The 20,140-nt window shown below is 37.6% G+C and overlaps 1 protein-coding gene across 2 annotated transcripts in view; it reads right to left on the bottom strand.

Annotated features, from left to right (window-relative positions):
* The window catches only part of Tmtc2 (transmembrane O-mannosyltransferase targeting cadherins 2), a 419,027-nt gene that overhangs the window by 150,779 nt on the left and 248,108 nt on the right, over window positions 1-20,140 (bottom strand). For both annotated transcript variants that reach the window (XM_028883517.2, XM_037196785.1), the window contains exons 5-7: window positions 10,570-10,655; window positions 9,926-10,110; window positions 8,645-8,723 (exon numbers count right to left, since the gene is read on the bottom strand). In XM_028883517.2, the coding sequence (XP_028739350.1) occupies window positions 8,645-8,723; window positions 9,926-10,110; window positions 10,570-10,655 (350 nt within the window). The remainder of the gene's footprint in view (window positions 1-8,644; window positions 8,724-9,925; window positions 10,111-10,569; window positions 10,656-20,140) is intronic.

Here is a 20,140-nt window from a genome sequence, read left to right as displayed (position 1 = left end):
AAGGAGACAAAGAAAAAAGAGGAGACATAGGATAGCTTCAGGAGGGCCCTGGGTCAATAACCAGCTGCCTTGAGTTTATTTCTAATGGGCTTTTTATACACTAGCAAGGGGAGCGGCAAAAGACCTCTCTCCCTTTCAAGACCAAAACACAACGTACAATCAAGTGTAGTCCCTTCAAAACACCTGATAACCAATCCCATGGTAAAGCATTCTGTGGTTAGGCCTTGGTATAGAACACCTGGTAACCATGCCTTTGCACCTTATTATACAGCCCTGGAGAGCAACATAAACTCTGACACTCTGACGTTGAGTCAAATCACAAGTTGGAATCTTTGTGGGTTCCCACACACTAGCATGAGAAGATATAACACACATAATGTCAGTTGAATAATATCAAGAAAATGATAAAGGACTCTCCTGTGGCCAAAGAGTAACATAAAATATTTTAAAAATTTAAAAGGAGTTTAAAAGACATGTGTTTCATGTATATTCTTAAAACAGGTAATATTTATTGATAATATGGAATATTTTATTTATAATATAAATTATATATTACATTATATATATAAACTACAATATAGAAGAAATACAAGAAACCTAACATTTATCCTATTTTTATTGACTACTTGAGGATAAGATTCTACAACCCCTAAATCTTCCCAAAATTAATATGTTAGCAACAACTTACTGACTGGAACAAAAGCCTGCACATTCTATTTGCTGTCTTTATTCATTGTGAATAAGGCAATGTTCTCTTTCCATGTAAATAAAATTAGAACGCAAAGAAAAATAAAATAAAAGATCACTGGGAAAGTTAAGTAAGATTTTTCTGTAAGAAACAACTTTTTCCAACCTGTTTGGAAAACCAGACACAAATGCACACACAGCATGCAGAGAATTAGTTATGTATTTTATTTTAACTTTCATTTCTATTGCTACCATTGAGGCTCACATGTGTTGAAGTTTTCACAGGAGATTGAAAGAAGACCTCAAAAGCACGGTCTTCTTGACTTTCTCCAGAGAGCTCACCCTCTGCCTCTGCCTCCCTAAGCCACAGAAAAAACAGAATTCCTCTTCCCCAAAGTGGGTCATAAAAACCAAACAGCTTCTCCCCAGAAGCAAGCAAGCAATGTGCTTAGAAAGGCCAATCTCTGTGATCCTTGAAGACAAGTTACCCTGAGGATGCCTGCCCCATATCAAGTAGACAGAAGAAATTGTACAAAAACACAAGAAGGATATAACATGCATCTTATGTCTATGGGTTTCCCTTCCATAATTAATCATTGCATCTGATCCATCTGTCTAATCCATTTCTGTATGTCTGTCCTAGTTTTGCCAAACTTCAGGATAAAGATAACATCCCTCACGTCTATGGGCTTTTCTTCCTGAAGCTTTCTAGTCACAGACAATTGATTCAAATGCTTGCTCTACTTTTGACAGACTCTTAGAGGTGAGGATAGGTACCCCATATTTCTGTCTTTGCAGTTGCCTATTCTACGTACATGCAACATTAACTTCTCATTTCTTTGACCTGAGTTTTCAAAATGGCATCTTTTCACAGACAAAAAAAAAAAAAAAAAACCCCACAAACTTTCTTCCACATAATATGTCTATCTAGAAAATTGACATCAAACTCTGCATCTTTTAGAATGCCAGATTTGCAAATGCAATGAATTTTGCAGTTAAAATAGTACTTCAATTTGTGAAATGCAGTCCAACCTGTATTTACCACTGGGTAAAAGATTCACCCCATGGCTATTATCCTGCAAAAGATTTAAAAATATACTTTTTTTTTCCCATTTACTTCTACTGATGTGTCAGAAAATTGACTTTTGCAAACAGAACCCATGGTAATTTTTTTGGAAATCAGAGAATACAAACACTATAATTAGGTATTAATTTGAGTATATTCATTTCCTTATAATTTGATTTTAAAATAAAAAAATGAGCTTCATTCTTTTTCTTTACCACAAACTGGCAAAAATATGAATTAATGTAACAGGTGGGCTTCTGTGGTTTTAATAGCAATGAAATATAATCAACTGTCTCATATCATATTTCCAGGAAAGCGAGTGATATTGAGACCTTAGCAAGGTCCTTAAGCAGACACACTATTGACATTCAAGTGTTCAGACTCCCCAAAGGGACTGTATATCTTGCTGTCTTGTGTTTAATTGAAACTTTAAACAAAATATATTACGTATTTAATGCAGCTGAACTGGATGCTGCCCTTTCTAGTGTACAGAGTAATGCCTAGCAAATCAAGGGTTGAAACCACAGTACATAATGTGGATGCTATGTCAAGCAGAAAATAAAAAGTACAACTTAAGCTCCTGCAGTCAAATGAGAAACGAACATCTGTAGCTTTGTGTTCATAAATTTTATGAATTTATCGTATTGAGAAACAGCCAAAAGTTTATGACTTCTCCTACCTTGTTGACTATTTAACTTCCTAAGGAAATTTTTCATGTCTCTCAAATCTACATTTGCCTTTATTTATCTTAAAAATTAGAATAGTATTTAGAGAGTTATAGAGACTAATACCTAATCCAATTATATATTATATAATCAAAATTAAATATTTAGGACTGACATACAGATTCTCAAGATTGTCAGGGGAATCAGTCCCGAGAAAAATCTCCAGAATTACAGACAGGAAAACAGGAGTCAAGAGAAGCTTAACGTTGCTGGAGTGTTAATGCTTCCATTCAAAAGGTGGACAGTTCAAATCTCCTACAGTTGAAAACCAGCTCTTCCCCGTCAGCATGCCCCCCATGCTGAGCAATCCTCTTAGGAGAAACTGGTCACAGACCATGAAACATGCAAAGTATCCTAAGAAAACATCAATCTGTATATTCTCCAAATATATTCTGCAACACAGCAGGGTGCTAAAGAGACAGGACAGGGAGGAAGGAGATTAGCAAAGAGGAGAGAGAGAGGAAGAAGATAGACTACCACCATGAATTTTTTTTTCAATGAAGTTAAAAACATACTATATAGGAGGCTAAGTGAGAAATGAATTGTTATCCAAATTCTACCAAATGAACTCAGCATATAATTTACATATTTCAGGAAAATGGAAGTGATAAAGTTTGCCTTTTGTCACTAGAAGGTTTATCAAGATCCTTCTCTCGAGGGTTTTAATTTTTTATGTCAATAACAGCCGAATGGTCCCTGAGAGTTATTATGACACTTAACTCTTACATGCCAGCTACCATCTCAAAAATAGAATTCTAAAATTTGTACAAATTTATGGCACCAAATTTTCCCTAATAAATTAACTATATTTTCTATTCACTGCTTTTTTTTCCACACTCTGTGAATACTCAACTACAATTGGAGATACAACTCTCCTATATAAAGGTATACGTTTTTAGGACTGGAAAATTAAAGCAAAAGGTTCATCTCTGCTAGTGATTTTTTTACATGAGGCCTGAGGTTAAAAAAATGTTCTTTGTATTTGAGACTTTAAAAAAAAAAAAGAGGAGTATATATAAAATAAACAAAATTGGGAACCACCAGCACTATTGACAAAACCAATGGCTATCTGGACAGTAAAGAACAAGGAGGCATGATCAGGAAGCTGATTGAAAAAGCCATGCATTTTCTCCTTGATGATAAATGCACATGCCATATTACTAAGATGCATGCTTAGAGAAATGGGAATTGTGAGTATGTGTGGCAATAGCGACCCCAGGACCACATTGGAGAGTCTAAATCTGAGTTGCTCTTATTTGTTTCATTTATTCCAGTCAGCACAGCACAGTAAAGAGATGTTTTAAGTGATCCTAATTACTCAATCCGTGATTATTGACCACACTGATTAGATTGGAAGCCCCCCTTCTCTCTTATCAGGCTGTATTACCAAAATGAAATGGACTAAATCACTTGTATAATTAAAGTAAACAATTACTTTGCATTGAGAATGTGCAGTAATTTTATTTTCGATAGTAAATAGGCTTAAAATGACCTCTGGGATTGGAAGAGCTCAAACTGATAGAAAAACAATAGGAAGTTACAATCTAATTGGGCTTTCTGTAATCCTTTAGAATCATTCAATGGCAGTGCCAAAGCAGAGATAAGGGGAATGAACAGTTCAGAGAATGAAGAGGGGAGAGGAGGTGCTCACAACTATTCTGCACTGAATCTTTACATGCTGCATATTTAAGGCAGCAGCTATTAACCACAAGGCTGTAAGTGTCGTGTTCTTTATAGCTGGTTGCTTTAATTTTTACTTGTTTTTAAAAGCAAAGTTGTAATTCTAGCAGCAGGGAGATGGGGCAGAGGGATTTCATAAAGGGAAGGGTGAGCCAGTTTGGGTGACACCAATTGGGTGCACAGGGAAGTTTTGAATTTAAATCAAGAAGTTATGTTTCTGTTGCCAACATAAACTGTAATACCAACAGTTGAACATGGTTCTTTGGGAGTTTATTTCCTATCTTGGAAAATAAAATAGATTATGTTATCAGAACTTTTAAGACACAAGTCTTTTTTTTTTTTTTTTTTTTTTTGGTTTTTCGAGACAGGGTTTCTCTGTGTAGCTTTGCGCCTTTCCTGGAGCTCACTTGGTAGCCCAGGCTGGCCTCGAACTCACAGAGATCCGCCTGGCTCTGCCTCCCGAGTGCTGGGATTAAAGGCGTGCGCCACCAACGCCCGGCAAAGACACAAGTCTTTAACGTCTGATATTCCAAGATAGTTATATACCTAATGTTTCAGAGATAAAGATAAGGAATTGAGATCCAATAAATACCTATAAGGGTTGCCAGAACAAAAAATAATTTTTTTTTTTACTAAGAATAGAGGGAAAATACATCATAATGGAAAGAGAGAAAGAGAGAGAGAGACAGACAGAGAGAGAGAATTAAACCAACTGGAATTAATAATTGTGAAGTTTTATTTTCAATTATTACAGAAAATATAGGGAAGATTTTGACTTTAGTTGCTGAAAAAGATGGGAACACTAACCTCCAAAGAAAAGGTAACTGTCACTTGACTTTTCTTAACTTGAACTTTGATGGCTTGAAACGCTCCACTATTATATAATAAATATATAAAGACAATACTCTTATCTATGGAGTAATATTTATTCTACTAAGTAGAGAAAGATTTGATGACCATCCACTCTTGGAGGTAGGAGCCCTATAGAAATGATGGATGTTGCAATGGAGGGCGAATTTATAAAGCATGTATCATGGCAGATATCCAGGCCAATATTTCTATACCCATTATTTTAATCAATTTTCAAATGGGTGCTACTGTCACAGCTAGCATATGAACAAGAGCACAAAAGCTGTCTGATTAACTAGCTTGTCATGCATACTTACCTAGAGAATGTCAATCTGAACCCAGTCTCTCTCATTTCAGAGACTACCCTACACTGAGATCTGAACTACCATCTCAATCCAACTTATTATCTCAAGACTCAAATAAGTTCTTCAAAATTAAAGTCACATAATTGTCTGGAAGCAAATTTAACACCCACCTTTTGACCTGGTCTCTCAACATTTTATGTGTTCACATACCTTATCCATTTAATTAAAAGTTTAACCTTTGCTTGCAAAATGATATATAGTATCTGTTTGGTATATTTCTGAACATTTGAAGTTCACCTAATTTTTCAAGGAAGACATTCCCCTATTACTGACTACCACACCTTGGTCCTATGGAATCAAAGTTGAATAATACGACTATATTTTGGATTAATTGTGTGTTTACGTATGAATAGTCATGGTAAAATTCAATAAGGAGTCTTAAAATATGGAGAGCTGAAGCTGAGGAACAAATTAATCAACCCTGCTTTGAATTACAATAAAATGGGAAAATATGTCCATCTGGTATTCAGAGCAAGCGAAATGACACACAGCACACAGTCCTAAAATGTTCAAAAGAAGGAAAAATCTAAAGGACAAGCTAGAATTTTCTAAAACAACTTCAGTGAATTTATTAAAACAACATTCCTATACAGTTGTATTTTAAATGCATTCCATTAGCTCGCCTACATTCTAAATCAAAGACAAAAAAGAATAGAAACACACACACACACATGCACACGCACACGCACACGCACATGGACACATACACACACGCACACATACGTATGCATACAAGAAACAAGCACAAGGGCTTAGAGATGGTGGCCCTGAAGGGGTAAATGAATGAGACCTGTAAAAAAAAAAAAAAATGAATACTTGCTGGCTGAATCTAGCCAGACATTATAATCCATCACTGATCCCCAAAGGACACTAATAATATGTAAATGTGTGAATTAGAAAACACAGTCAAGGCTGTTGATAAACTTGATAGGATAATCAGCACATGCTGACAGACTAATGAAACTGATGAACTGATAGGGCAGCTTATCTCCCAGGCCATTTTTTTCCCTTGTCAAACGGAGGCTAATCAAAATGTATTAGGAGTTAAAGCAAACACTCAGGGGATTTAACCCATTTGATTAGGAGGTGAATTCACTCTGAGAAAATTATAGTTTCCTGAACAAGCCAAACTATAAAACCTGACCAGCTGACAGATCTTCACATAAAATCAAACAGAAGGCAGCCACCATAATTACAGATAGAATCCGCTATTGGAAATTATATTAGGGTCCTCCCTTAGAAAATTGTGAGGATGATTTTCAGAATCTGAGCAAAGAGACGACTTCCTTCCATAATGGAAAATAACATAAAGAGCCAGACAATGGCTCCAGGGACATACTTATCTTCTTTAGGCTGTGAGAGCTCAGTGTTCTTGTAACCAAAAGAGAGGCAGATCCCAAGGTACCAGCTCAATTCTCAATCCAATTTATTTACATAAAATAATTGAATGAATTTTCTGAAATCACTAACTGTTGAGAATACTAGCACTTCCCATTAGCAATAAAGAGACCACATGCAGTTTGTCACCAAGGAACGCAAAACCTAAACCCAATTTCAGCAAAGATATCTTATTTGACAATTGATTAAAAACTGGGAGCTAAAGTTATGAATAAAATCAAAGTAAAATCACTCTGCCTCTTCGGATAAAGCTTGAGGAAGCAGACCTTTTAGTATTTATTAAAAAGATCCAGCATTAAAATTGAAAAGTCTAATAAAGTCACCCAGTCTAGGCACATGTGGTGTTCCATTTATGAAGACAGATGGTAAAATGCTTGAGAGTAAAAGACACTTCTTTAATCCAATAAAAGCTTGAAGGCAAAAATATATTTAATGAAGCTAATCTTTACCATGGAGTGATTATATTAAAGAAGATAAAGAAATATCTAGTGTCTTCTTTGATGTGGGCATTCAATCACTCTAATGCTGAGTAGGCCAGCTGGAGATGCATCTCCCAGAGACATAGAATGGCATTATTAATCTCTTCTGAGTGAGATATTCTTTTCAGTTAATTGAAAACTATACTGTGCCTCATCCCATCTATGAACTCTGTCTACACTTCCTGTCATTTAAGAAAAGAAAAGAATTTGAGGTTTTTTTTTTTTTTTTTTTTTTTTTTTTTTTGCAATTTGCACATGTTCAAGGCATGGAGCATTTGGGACTTTGTTTGAATGCACAACCAAGCAGCCAGTATCAACTTTCTCAAATCACATGATTTATTATGAATACAGCCAAATCCTATTTATTTCATATATATGAGGGAGGTCTAGAAATAACAAAGGACTTTATATGAATGGTGGTTTAATGATTGGTGAGTATGAGTTTGCAATTTTGGCTTTGCAGGGAAAGGAATACTTAATTGGAGGACAGGAGCAATCCTTCTCATCTCCAATTCCTGGAAAGAGTCATGCTAACCCATTGACAGGGCATTGAGACTACATGGACATTTTTCCAAGACTCTCTTGCTGAACAGGTAGTTTTTAGTTAGGTCTACCATCAAATAGCTGTGGAAACAATTTCCTGAGCAGTTAATGGATTAATCAAGGGGGATAAGTGCTTGATTAGTATGTCCAATTCTTCACTTCTTGAACCCATCAGGAAAAAAAATCTACATCCTAGATTTATATACATTCTGATTGGCAAAGAGAATTAAGTGGATTAGTCAACACAGGAAGATAAACAATTGAAGTAGCATATTTACCATGTTCACAATCTCATTCCAGCCTCAAATACTATTCTGAAAAAAACTACAGGGACCCAAGACCTCATCCATAAAAGCAACACAAGCTGACTCAGATATTCTCATCTTTTACATGCATCAAAGCTCATGTGTCTCCACATCACTACAGGCTGAATATCGAGAATCTTCTGATAAAGTGAATGATATGCTAAAATTATTATACATCTGATAAATTCATTGACACAAAAACATATTCTATGCATACTTAAATATAACCAATACTTACAGATATTACAAGATGTTACAAAATATTGCTTTCTCATTCCATAGAGTTTCAATAATTGCTTGGAACCCAAAAGGCATTGAGAGTCCCTTGAAAAAAATATGGAATTTGGCAAATGTGTTGGACACACTGTATCAGATTGTTTCTTTGCTCATGTCTGAATGAAAGCTCTGCCACAATCTGGATGACACACAGTGTGAGCCTTGCCCTGTGATTACTAATAAGATAGTAGAAGTCCTCTGCATGTAAACACGGGTTCTTCCTTCTCCACCAGCCCCTGACAATCAATTAAAACAGTAGAGTTGTACTTACCCATCATGTTATATAAGCTCTGGGGGGCAAACTGCCTTGGCATTTTCTGAATTGCTTCCTTATATACACTCAGGGCTTCCTAATTTAAGGAACAAAAAGATAAATCATCATTAGGGGACAGGGATCGTCACTGCAAGTAAGATAATAATGCTTCTCCAAAGTGAAAACTACCCACTTCGGTTTCGGGATGGTTCACTAGAGGAAAATAATTGAACTGTCCTTTGATATCGCACTGCCTTAATTTCACGAGTGAAAACAGCTCAGTGAGGAATGCCACATAAAAATTTAGCTTAACAAGGAACTGAATGTTGGCAATGCTCTTTTAATATAAAATTTCCAGTTTGCACAGATTACTCAATAAGAAGAGTAAAAAGCATTCATACTTGGAAGTTACTCATTAGTCCCTATCCCAAGTCTAGGCTTTAACTCAAGCAACCTGTGAGGTAGATGCAAAGTGCCAGCAAGCACATAAACTTTCCTACTGACAATATTCACTGAAACCGTTAAAAGGAATTGTTCTAGAAGATGCATCTTCTTCACTATATTGCAGTCTTTTTTTTTCTTTTTTGCTGGTGTTTTGAGACAGGGACAGGGTTTCTCTGTGTAACCGCTGTGGAACTTGCTTTGTAGACCAGGCTGGCCTTAAACTCAGAGATCCATTTGCCTCTGCCTCCAGAGAGCAGGGATGAAGGGCAGGTGCCACCACAACCTGCCTTATACTGCAGTCTTAAGATGTATAAAAGTATGCAGGTGGGATATGGAGATGTCATGAGAGAGGCAAGCTTAAGGGAGGAGGGAGATCAAGGATGCCATGCAGACATGGTTTCTGTGAGTAAAGAGTGTGAGGGTGGGTCACATAATTTACTAAACAATATTTTGCTTACTACTTCCTCCACCATCAAAAATACGTTATTTTTATTCAATAGTTTTTAAAATAATTAGGAAAATAGGTAGCATTTAGATCAAGTTATATTCTTAATATTCAGATTACAAAAACTATCCTTTAAAAAAAAATCAAGCATGGAGTAAAAGGGCAATGATTCTAGAAACCGCATTTTTGGATCAAAGAAATGGTGGGCTATGTGTGTGTGAATAGTCACTACATCTATCAACATACATTGAAATATGAATATGTTAGCTTTTCAAAAGACTGTAGTGGCCCCAGGAAGGAGGTTGCAGGTAAAAAAACACCAAGGGTACCTTAGAACAGGAGGGTATCGCTTCTCGGCCTTTTGGCTAAGATCAAGTGTAGAACAGGAGGGTAGGGAGGTATAGACTGACCTCATAGTGTCCTTGCTCGTGATAGAGCTTCCCCAGGTTGTACAGACAGCTGGTAACAGAGCTCTTATGAGCATGAGGGTCCTTCAGGTTTTCATCTGGAATCTCGGAACACTTCAGGAATGTTCGCCGGGCTTCTTCTGTCTTCCCCTGATTCATTAGAATAATGCCCGTGTTTAAATATGCAGCTGAGAGGGGAAAACAGAAACAGAAAGTGGAGGTGATATGCACCATGGATAAAAAGGTATATTAGCTTCGTCTCTGTTCCAAGGGATGTTTATTATTTATTAAAAAAATTAAAATTAGTAAATATGTATGGAAAAAAAACACAGGGTCAATAATGATAGCAATAACCCCAAGTGTTCCCAAAAACATAATTGTCTTCTCATTCAACTGAATTCCACAGATTTTTTTTTAAGCTCAGAAATCTAGTTAAATAACAGACTGAGCTATCAGAATACTTGGTAAAAACTGGAAATGGCATTAAGAATGAAATTCAGAGAGACAGAGAATTGTAATATTAACAAATATTTACAATCAGGAATACCACACATAGCCACTTTCTCTGAAAGGCTTTAATGTAAGGAAATAATCATTACAAATGAAAGGAAATATTTGAAAGATTCCAAAACTTCAATACTACTTACAAGCCAGGGTAGGCCTGCTCCCGATGGCCAGTTTATAATAATGCAATGCTTCTGTAAATCTGCTGTTCTCCTGGAGCAGCAACCCTCTGCATGAGGAGAACAGAGATACTGAAAGAGGCTGTACTACTAAACAGAAAAACCACACATTTTCATTTAATATTCCAAAGGTAAAAATAGTCAACAGCCCCATAAAAACGCTGACCTGGCACCATAAAACTAAATTCTAAATGGAAGGAAATGATCTCTCAGGAGGGAAAAATCCTACACAGGTATCCATGTGCCCTTGTTCCATGAGACAGTATTAAGAAGGATTTTCAGACGGACTTCTGTAACCAATAAACTTTCCCTCGCCAGACTTTATCCCCTCTCATTTGAATTGCTAGCCACCTGGATTTCTGTTGGGAGCACACACATTTTCTCATCACTGCCCCAAGGAAACCTACTGAAGGCAGAGATATACACACAGAAACAGGAGATGCCTCCCTCACTAGCTATTGCTTGGGCAATATTTGTTCATAACTCTCCCAAAGGCAAAAAGGCTAAAAGCAGTCTGATTCGATGGCAAAGGCTGAGGCAGATGCAGTAGAGAAACTAAAGGAAGAACTGAAGGCCATTTACTTCTATGCTGCTTGGTTGTGGTCAAATAAACATGAATTTCAGAATACTTTGCAAATTTCAGTCTACCAAGCAGAAACACATCTTCTTCTCCAGACCCCTCAGACTTTAGGGATCTCTCTATGAGGCTCCTTAAATAGTACCCACATGTATTAACCAAGCCATTCCAAACCCCACCCTTATGACATCAATGAAAATCAAGTATAACCATTTCTATGAAAATAAGATGTCAGGAAACTGAACTAATTAGAAAGCCTCCCACAGGGTTTTGGTTTAGGCCCATGCTCTTGTACATAGCAAGTATCTTACAGACATAAGGTACATCTATTGGGCCAAGGGCGGCTGTTATGATGCCAATTGCAGATTCAACTTGGCAGCTTCCTTGGCTTTTGAAAGAGGAGTAAAATGGAGGCCTGAGAAAAGCAAAAGCTATTGTCAAAACATGCTTTTGTCAAGTATTGCTATGGCTAGGAATGCCTGAGTGTCTGCCAAGGGCTCATGTTTCTTGGGACCCTCAGTGGAGCACAGCTGGCAGGTGATGAGACCTTTAGAGGATAGCGCCTGGTGGGAGGAGCTTAATTGCCTTCCACGGCCTTAAAGTTGCTAATGCTGATGTCCTAGATTGCATTGTGAAGAGATTAGTTATTCAAAACTCAACAAATGAACAAACAGCAAGGCTGCCCTCCCCGTGTTATGTTGTGTGTTATGTTAGGTTATGCTATGTTATGTTATGGCTCCATGTTTCACCACGTGGACTACCCACTTATGTGAACTACCCACTCAATTTCCATCGTCATGGAAATTGCCAACTTCATTTTCCTTCCTGGATTCCATCTTCCCTTAAATTTGGCAGCGTATTTCTCCTAGCCTTCTTCCATTCATGAGATCATCCTGAGCAAAATGAAAACCCTGGCTACTTCTTCATTCATATACTGCTTTACTGGGAGTTGGTGTTCCACAGTAGTTTCCATCTCTGCTCTTCATAAACGGTCTGCATGTCATCATGCATCCATATAGTGTGTATAGAAGGATACTGCCTTCACCACTGAAGCAATGATTATTCTCCTGACACCAGATGTTTCTATCAGCTGAGTGAGCTATCTAAGACCTAATTGGAATATCCAAAGACAACGCATCTAAAAAGTAAATGGAATAGTAGCTCTTGCTCAAAATTAAAACAGAAGGCAGAGAGATGAAAAAATTAAACAAACAAAAAAAAACACAACCTCTCCTTAGATTGATAGCATCCTCAGGATCAGATGCTAAAACCAGAAAGCTGATTGTCATGGCTAATCCCCCATTGTTTTTCACAGATACATGCTTTGTAAAGTCTCCAGAGTCAATGACTCATAGGCTATGGCTCTTGCTTGTCCCTGAGGTTCATCTTTATAAATCTGTTAGAACCCTTTTTATCTTTCCTACCACCCGAGTAACTGAAAAAGCCCACTAATTAGTCTCTACATAATTACATTTCTAAAGGGCAAATATGCTATTAGGATAGATGGAGTGAACGTGTTGGGGATGTGCATGGATCTGACTCTGTCTAAAGCCGATATGCCTGGAGACCGATGTACTTGGCCTCTTGGGATCACTATGCTGATTCATTATAGTCTGTCACCTTCCAATTCATAAAATACACACAGAGCAGAGAATAGCACACAGTGTGATAATAAAACCCTCACAATCCTGCCCTGTCTCATAAACGAAATAATGAGTGAGTTCAAGTCAGATAGCTACTGTGACTGATTTGCAAGGGATAAGGATTTCACTGATCACTTTACCTTTGCTATGTATGCTGCAAAAAGTAAACAAGCTTCAGATGCAAACAATGCTCCAGGATAATGAGGAGGAAAACAAATGACATGGAAATTACTACAATTGAAGGCAGCAGTGTGATAACATGTCCCAATCTAAGAATGGGGAATGGGCACTTACACAGCCAAGTGACATCATTAAAGGCTAGTGAGCACACAAACACACAAACAGATAAAAAAAAATTGTCAACAGCCTGATGTGACAGAGGAAGAAGAAACTGGAGTCTGAGGATTAACAAACTAACTGGGGGTCTGAGTTAAAAACAGCAAAGCTAGAATTGGGTATAGTTTTTCTGATAATGAATCCCATGCTCAGAGCTGGGTAGAGTGGGACACACATTTAATCCTGGCACTTTAGAGAGAGAGGTAGGAGGATCAAGAGATTAAAGTCATCCTGGATGATGTATGGAATTCGAGGAGTGCCTGTGGTATATGAAACAAAACATCACATACAAACCCTGCAGGCTGCCAAGGGAGAAATGCATTTAATAGTCTTACCAAGCTATAAAGCCTTTGAACCACAACAATGGTCACCCCAAGATATCCTAAAGAGTGCAACATGGCACTTACATCTTGGGGATTAACAAAAGTCATTTAATTGGGCTTAACGCCTGCTTAAAAGGAAAGAATTCATGTCTACTACTATAAAACTAGTCTAGTTCTTTTGGGTAGTGAGACCACGGAATCTAAAGGAGACCAGGCACCGTCATTGTCCTGAACTAGTATAATCCTGATTCTATTCCAAATACTTATCCTTTTTTTTTTTTTTTTGGTTTTTCGAGACAGGGTTTCTCTGTGTAGCTTTGCGCCTTTCCTGGGACTCACTTGGTAGTCCAGGCTGGCCTCGAACTCACAGAGATCCACCTGGCTCTGCCTCCCAAGTGCTGGGATTAAAGGCGTGCGCCACCATCGCCCGGCCCAAATACTTATCCTTACAACCTGCACCTTAATGTAGCTTTCATCCTTTGTCAAAGAAGTTTCTTTTTGCAGCAGGGAGAGATCATTGCATAAATCTAAATGGTCACAATGCAGAAGATAACGGACCACGGGGCTTCCCAAGCCCTAATGAAATGTCTACAACACATGGAGAAACATAGAGGGAGGAGGAGAGGAATGGTTGAAATAACCAGAGGCTGCAGGGGGGGGGATTATGTCTCCTACCAGACAGTGTCTTCCAGATACTAGAAGGAAGCTGCACCCATGAGATCTCAACAGGACTAGCTCCTAAAGAAGACCAGTACAATGCCAGAACCAACTGACATGCCAGTGTGGATAAGGGAAATGGCCCAAGACCTCACCACTAGACCAACAGCTCTAGACAATTAACTTTGGCTAAAAGGGAAATCCAGTCTTCTCCGTCACCCTCAAGTGATCATTCTTAAACACATATACATTGTAGCAACACCAGTGGACTCAGCAGGTTGTACTGATATACACACAAAAGTAATTAATGAGGTCATGAATTGGAGAGGGAGTGCTCTTGATAGAAGAAAAATTAAAAAAAAAAAAAAGATATTCGGTTCCAGATACACATAGACTATCTACTGCTTTGCACTAAAACTCAAAGTTTGTGTAGCTCTAGCTTGTCTTGATACAATGAAAAGGAATCTCTCATCTTGAAATTCCATACTGATTTTAGATACATCCAAAAAATGGTTAGTATCAGGCCACATTTACAAATCTTATAGTTTGCTTTGCTAAAACATGTAGCAGAGACAGAGATCACTCATGGTACATTTGTTACAATGATAAAAGTAGCTGCATTCAGTCAGGATTTCCAGCATGCCAAGCAGTCTACATATTTCTGCATATGTGTTAAGTCACAACAATAACAAGGCAGGTTATTACACCTGGCTCTGTTTTAAACATGATGAACCTTAGGCAAGTAGATCCATCCATCCATCCATCCATTCATCCATCCATCCATCCATCCATCCATCCATCCATCTATCCATCCATCCATCCATCCATCCATCCTTCTACCATCTATCCTATCCACCATCTATCTATAATCTCTATCTTTCTATCATCTATCTATCTATCTATCTATCTATCTATCTATCTATCATCTATTTATCAACTATATCTATCAAATCATCTGTCTGTCTGTCTGTCAATCTAACCACCCATCCAACTAGCTTTCTAAGATGGAGTCTCACTATGTAGCTCTGGCTGGCCTAGAACTCACTATGTAGACCAGACTGTCCTTGAACTCTCAGATATCTGCCTGACTCTGCTTCCTAAATGCTGGTATTAAAGGTATGAACCACCACACTCAGCTAGATACGAAGACATTAATTGTAACATACAAAGGACTGTGCATATAGTGGTAAGTACATGAAAATGAAAGTCTGACATTGTGAATATAATTTAAGACTTGAATTATACTTGATTATTCATACCAAAAGCTTTTCCATGACTGTTCAAATCAGTGACATAGCATGTTTACATACTGGCCAGGAGAATAAACTCTTCTAGCTTCTAAATATATTAAAAAGAAGAATACATTTGAATATACCACCATACCAGAATATAGTCAGAAAGAGTTTTATACACACTGTGCAAAGTTGTCCTAAAAGCAAGGGAGGGAACTTTTGGTACATAATAACACAAGCTTATTAATGGGCACCCTGGCAGTAGGATCAGGATCCATCCCTGGTGCATGAGCTGGCTTTTTGGAGTCCACCACCAACGCTGGGACACCTTACACAGCCTTGATGTGTGTGTGTGTGGGGGGGTGCATTTGGACCTGACTCTACTGAATGTACCAGGCTCTGTTGACTCCCCATGGTAGACCAGCCTTACTTTGTTGGAGGAGGGAATGTGGTGGGGGGAGGTTGGAGGGGTAGGAGGAGGGCAGGGAGGGAGATCTGTGGTTGGTATATAAATAAATAAATAAATCCCTTAATAAAAAAGTTTTAAAAATAAAAATTTAAAAAATACCATATGAATGATAAACTGAAAAGAATTATACCTTTTTTTTGAAATTATAGACAGCAGGGTCATTTTTATATATATTGGTGGTGGAAGAATGTAAAGTATGGAATATTTAAGGAATATTTTACTTCTCTCATTTCTCATATTCTTCCATTCTCTTAGAACAGTCACTCAAACTAAGGCCAGTAATGAATTATAGAACCCCGAGAAGGAGAAAGAACAACTCTCTGTTTTAGTCAAAGAAAATATACATGGACATTTGAGCTACGAGCTGTAACACTTAAATTCTAGAAAATTTATGTTAGGGCACACACAGACAGGCAGAGAGAGGCACAGACACAGGTGTAATCACACACACACACACACACACACACACACACACACACACACACACACACCAGCAGTAGCAGAAACAGAATGTTCTAAGAATTACCAATATAAGCCGGGCGTTGGTGGCGCACGCCTTTAATCCCAGCACTCGGGAGGCAGAGGCAGGCGGATCTCTGTGAGTTCGAGGCGAGCCTGGGCTACCAAGTGAGTTCCAGGAAAGGCGCAAAGCTACACAGCAAAACCCTGTCTCGAAAAAGCAAATAAATAAATAAATAAATAAATAAATAAATAAATAAATAAATAAAATTAAGAAAAAGAATTATCAATATGTGTCCAGAATTTCTTCCAGGGGAAAGTTTTTATCCATCCTTTCCTCTAGGGTCCTCTAACAGCCTTTCTTCTAAAATATCACTTAAGAAATAATTACAGTAGTAGTGTAACTTGATAAATGAAAACCAGTCATAAAAATAACTATAATGGATTGTGCAGAGTTAAATGCATAATTAAATATAAGTGGTACAAAAATCCATAGTTGGCCCTAAATACTGACAGAGACAGAAGGAAACATTTATTTAGCACACTGGTTTAAACCAGGGGTGCCTTTTCCACCCCAGTGAGTATTTAGCACTGTCTAGAAGCTAAAAAGTATGGTTGTCAGAACAGGGGTGTTGGCCACTGGCATCAACTGGGTATTGGGCAGAAATGCTGGCCACTGGCATCGACTGTGTATTAGGTGAGGACACTGGCCATTGGCATCAACTGGGTAGTAGGCAGGGATGCTGGCAACTGGCATTAACTGTGTATCTGGTGGGGACACTGGCCCTTGGCATGGACTGGGTAGTAGGCAGGGGTTCTGGCCACTGGCATCTGGGAATAGGATGGGAAGGCTGATATTTTTCTTACCAAGAAAAGGCAAGACTGCCTCCCCAGCATAAAATTTGAGAAGCCACAATTAGTTTTTCAGGGTAAATAACTGCAGCAAATTTCTTTGTTAATAGTTTCCTTGTATATCTGTCGACTATACACACCACTATAAAGAAAACATAAAATGGAGAAAGAAAACTAAAAGTATTTTCTCAATAGAAACGCAGTCTATCATTGTTTTTTTTTTCTGTTTTTATGAAGAGAAAACTTATTTTAAAAATCTAAAAAAAAAAAGACATGTCCTTCCCACCTCTGAGAGTACATCTGAGGAAATTGTCAGTGTCTGTCTGTAACAAGACTGGCTTCCAGACACACATGCCAGTTTACAATGATATGTGCATTCACATATCATCATGTCACACTACAGTCCATAAATACATGCAATCTAGTTGTTCTCTGATGCTAGTGGGGGATAAGTTCAGAATGCCTCTTGGGTACCTAAATCTACAGAAGCCCAAGACCTTTACAAATGCTGACAAAATATTTGTATTTAGCCTACTTATATTCTCCCACTAGTATGTTGTATTTGTAATGCCTAACATGATGTAAATGTAAATAGTTGTTGTACTGAATTTCCTGGGAATAACTAGAAAATGTCTGTTCAGAGCCACGCATGGTGGCAAACACTTATAATCTCAATACTCAAGAGATGGACAAGGAAGAAGAGTTCAAGGCCAGCCTCGCCTACATAAAGAGTCAAGGCTGGCCTAACCTAAATGAGACCCTGTGGAAAATGGCAAGGAGTTCAGTATGGTTGCGACTTTTTCTCTGAATGATTTCATCTAGTGGTTGGCTGAATTTATAGAAGGGATACTCAGAAATAATCAGTGCTGATCGTGTTATATTTTTTCCATTCTAAATTGAACTTTAAAGTTTTAAAGATATCAATTGTTTGAAAATATAGTATTCCAGTAACTTGATTAAGGAAAGTCCACCAAAGTTGTGATAACAATTCCAAAATAAAACAAGTGAATGAAAATTCCAAGTCACGGGGCAGCGAGATGAGTCAGTGGGTAAAGGGATTTAGAGAACGATGAAGGACTTGATTGGACCCCAGAGACTCATCACATGGTTTCCCCAGACCTCCAGAGGTGTGCTATGCCAAGGCTGTCCTCCTCCCCAAATAAGTTACAAAATAAATGCTAAAGAATTCAGCTCTTCTACCTTGAGTTCTAAAGGGAGTCTTTAGAAACACTTGAAATAAGAGATATCCCAAAGTTGGAGTAAATAAAGTACGTGAGTAGCTGAAAACACAAGTATATTCAAAATGGAGCCCAGTGTCTGTGCTGATATCTATATAAAACTCAGGGGACCAGGACACTGCTGAGAGTCTTATACATCCTCACTGGAGAAAGAATATGGACAATTAGTTAACTGCCTTTTGATTTTTTTTTTAAATTATGGCAAAATATGACATTCCTATATTATGTTAATATATTAAAGTGTCACTCAGCCTAGTATCAAACAATAAATAAGATAATTTTTGAGTGAATTTTTTTGGTTATGAAAACAGACATGCAAGTAATCACAACCATATGCAAATTGTGCCATGAGAAAGCACAGCATGTTGGGAACCCACAAAAGGAACATTTTCCCAAGATGGCGGGTCAGGTGAAGATCCTGGAGAAGCCAAGAAACAAAGGAGAGAGCCAAGAGTACTGAGAATGGCATTCCAGACAGAAGAGCCTTGCCTGTGAAATGCCAGAGTCCCACTGGGTGGCATTTAAAGCCTAACAATAGCAATAATAACAGGCTTTGTGAAAATTAAATGACATAATCCATGTAGGAGGAAGCATTCGGGAATGGGAAAAGCCAGGGCAACTGACAATTAAGACTGTACAACTGAGAATGGATTGCAGTTGTGAATGATCTTACTCCACCCTTGCCATCAGTCAGAGGACAGTGTTTACTCACAATGGTTCCCCCAGTGTTTCAGAAACACTAAGCTCAATTGTGAAGAAAAACAGACTATCCACCTGCAGGTGAAACAGTCCTCTGAGAAATATTCCATTTGATCATCCTTTAACACATATAGGGACTTTAAAATGATTAGTTTACCCCCACTCCAAGGTACAAAATAAAATTTACATCTTTATTGATCTTTCCCTGAATCAATTTACATGTGTGAAATTTCCGAGCGGTAATTAATTAATATATGTCAGTCGTGTTTGAACTTTGCATTAACTCAAACGTCTTAATCAAATTTGCTAATTTAGCTGCCTCTAATAGTGAGATTTTATATTATTTAACTGTGACATGAAACTAGAGATGAATTTCCTTTTTTTTTTTTCTTCAAAACTTATGCTCACTTTTAGGCAATAACAGGGTACATAAAAATGAATCCTTAATCTCTATTATTAAAGGAAGTGCTAATTAACAGCAAGGCATATAGTCACAAAACACGCATACCTGCATATTCTCCCAGATAAACTAGGAAGCAAGCACGATTATCAAGTAACTACATGGCTATAAATGGAATCAAATTCAAAGTCCTTCTATGTACAGATTGTAATAAAGGTGCTCAGGTTTTGAAATTACATATTTCCTAAGATTCTAGCATAAGAACTGAGGCATGCACCTTCTGGGTCTTAACCATTATGCTAGGCATGGAGTAAGTGGAAGGAGGTAGGACCAAATCAGTGCACAGAAAGGTTTTATTATGTGAAGCCATACAAAATAACAAATACGGCTAGGATAGGAAATTTTAAATAAAATTCTTCCTTATATTTAAATGCATACAAAGGATGAGTTGTTGAGTTCTGAGTGGTAACCAGACTAGGCAATAACCAACTATATAAAACCATACCAAATAGTTCATTAAAATTATATAATTTAAGAGTAAAATAGGAGCATGAAATTGACACACTTGAATTATGCTTTTAGACATAACCGTGGTCAGAATTATTACGCTTTGCCCAAAGAAATAATTACATTAGTAATATTTTCAATCT

The sequence above is a fragment of the Peromyscus leucopus genome, chromosome 18, assembly GCF_004664715.2.
Source record: "Peromyscus leucopus breed LL Stock chromosome 18, UCI_PerLeu_2.1, whole genome shotgun sequence".
Classification (NCBI taxonomy): Eukaryota; Metazoa; Chordata; class Mammalia; order Rodentia; family Cricetidae; genus Peromyscus; species Peromyscus leucopus.
The sequence above is the reverse complement of the archived record's forward strand: the minus strand, read 5'-3'. Positions and strand labels throughout refer to the sequence as shown.